Source organism: Apteryx rowi, unplaced genomic scaffold (genome assembly GCF_003343035.1).
Source record: "Apteryx rowi isolate R43461 unplaced genomic scaffold, aptRow1 scaffold_626, whole genome shotgun sequence".
In the NCBI taxonomy this organism is placed as follows: domain Eukaryota; kingdom Metazoa; phylum Chordata; class Aves; order Apterygiformes; family Apterygidae; genus Apteryx; species Apteryx rowi.
In genome coordinates, this window is record NW_020450901.1 from 51,960 (window position 1) to 53,089 (window position 1,130).

At 63.9% G+C, this 1,130-nt stretch overlaps 1 protein-coding gene across 1 annotated transcript in view; it reads right to left on the minus strand.

Annotated features, from left to right (window-relative positions):
* Positions 1 to 924: 924 nt before the first annotated feature.
* Positions 925 to 1,130, minus strand: part of ENGASE (endo-beta-N-acetylglucosaminidase) — a 6,408-nt gene continuing 6,202 nt past the window's right edge. The window contains exon 15 of the mRNA XM_026084095.1: positions 925 to 1,114. Coding sequence (XP_025939880.1) covers positions 944 to 1,114 — 171 coding nt within the window. The 3' untranslated portion in view covers positions 925 to 943. The remainder of the gene's footprint in view (positions 1,115 to 1,130) is intronic.

A 1,130-nucleotide genomic window follows, 5' to 3' on the forward strand; every position in this document is an offset into this window, starting at 1 on the left:
GGCCGTGGCGGGCCCGGGATGCCCGCGGGCCCCGGCCGGAGCCCCCCGCCCCGCCGCCGGCACCCCGCCGGCTCTGCCATCTCATCGAACCTCATTTTGTAGCCGGCAGCCGCCCCGGCGCTCCGGCAGCGAGCTCCTCCTTTTCTATTCCCGGTGTACATAGCCCCGGCCCGGCCCGCCGCCCCGGCCCCTGTACAAAGCTCCTTCATCGCTGTACTGGCTTCTTCCCTACGGCAGCCCCCGCCGGCCTGGCGCAGCCTGGCCCCGGCCGTGCTGTATGCTTCAAAGGTGTGACCATTCTAATAAACAGTATTATTATTATTATTATTATTATTATTATTACTACAAGGATTATTATTATTATTATTATTGAAATTATTAATAAAGATTTCTTTCTTCAACCAGGAGGACTCAGGTTTTGGTGGGGCGCTGGCGCAGGGGGGCGACCGCGGGCATGGGAGCAGCCGTCCGGCAGGTCCCAGCAGGGCAGGAGCGTGTCCCGCACTGGGCCAAGCCCTTTGGGTTTTCTTTCAAACCATCAGATAATGTGTTGCAGAGCAATTCATCCACCCGGGAGCAGCAGCTTAAATGCCGACGTGTTAACGCTCCTGACTGGGAGAGTTGCATGCGGGACAGGGGCTGGCGCTCCCGAGGAGCTGTGCAGCCCCGCAGTGCAGCTCACCTCGGCCCCGGCCCTGCCTGCTAATTGCTTGCTCACCAGACTGTGCTAAAATAATTGCTGCTATAAATTTTCTCTCCTTCTCCATGCAAGCGCTCCCGGGGAGGCAGCATGGGCGAGCCCTGGGGAGCAGCAGCATGCAGCCRGGGCCGCGGGAAGCTGCAGCGCCGCAGTGCCGATGCCCCGGCCCCCCATGCACACACGCACACACACACAGACGACTTGGATGTGGGGGCTGCACCACGCTCCCGTTTAATGCCCGGCTCAGCTGGCACTGCCGGCCGGCTCGGAGTAGACGAGGAGCAGGCGCCCCCAGCGCTCGGGCGGCACGGGCAGCCCGTCGGTGCGCACCGGCTCCACCAGCAGCTCCAGGCGGCAGGGCTGCCGGGCGGCGGGCCGCGGCACTGCCAGCCCCACGGCGCGGTACGCGCAGCCCTGCGCCAGCCCCAGC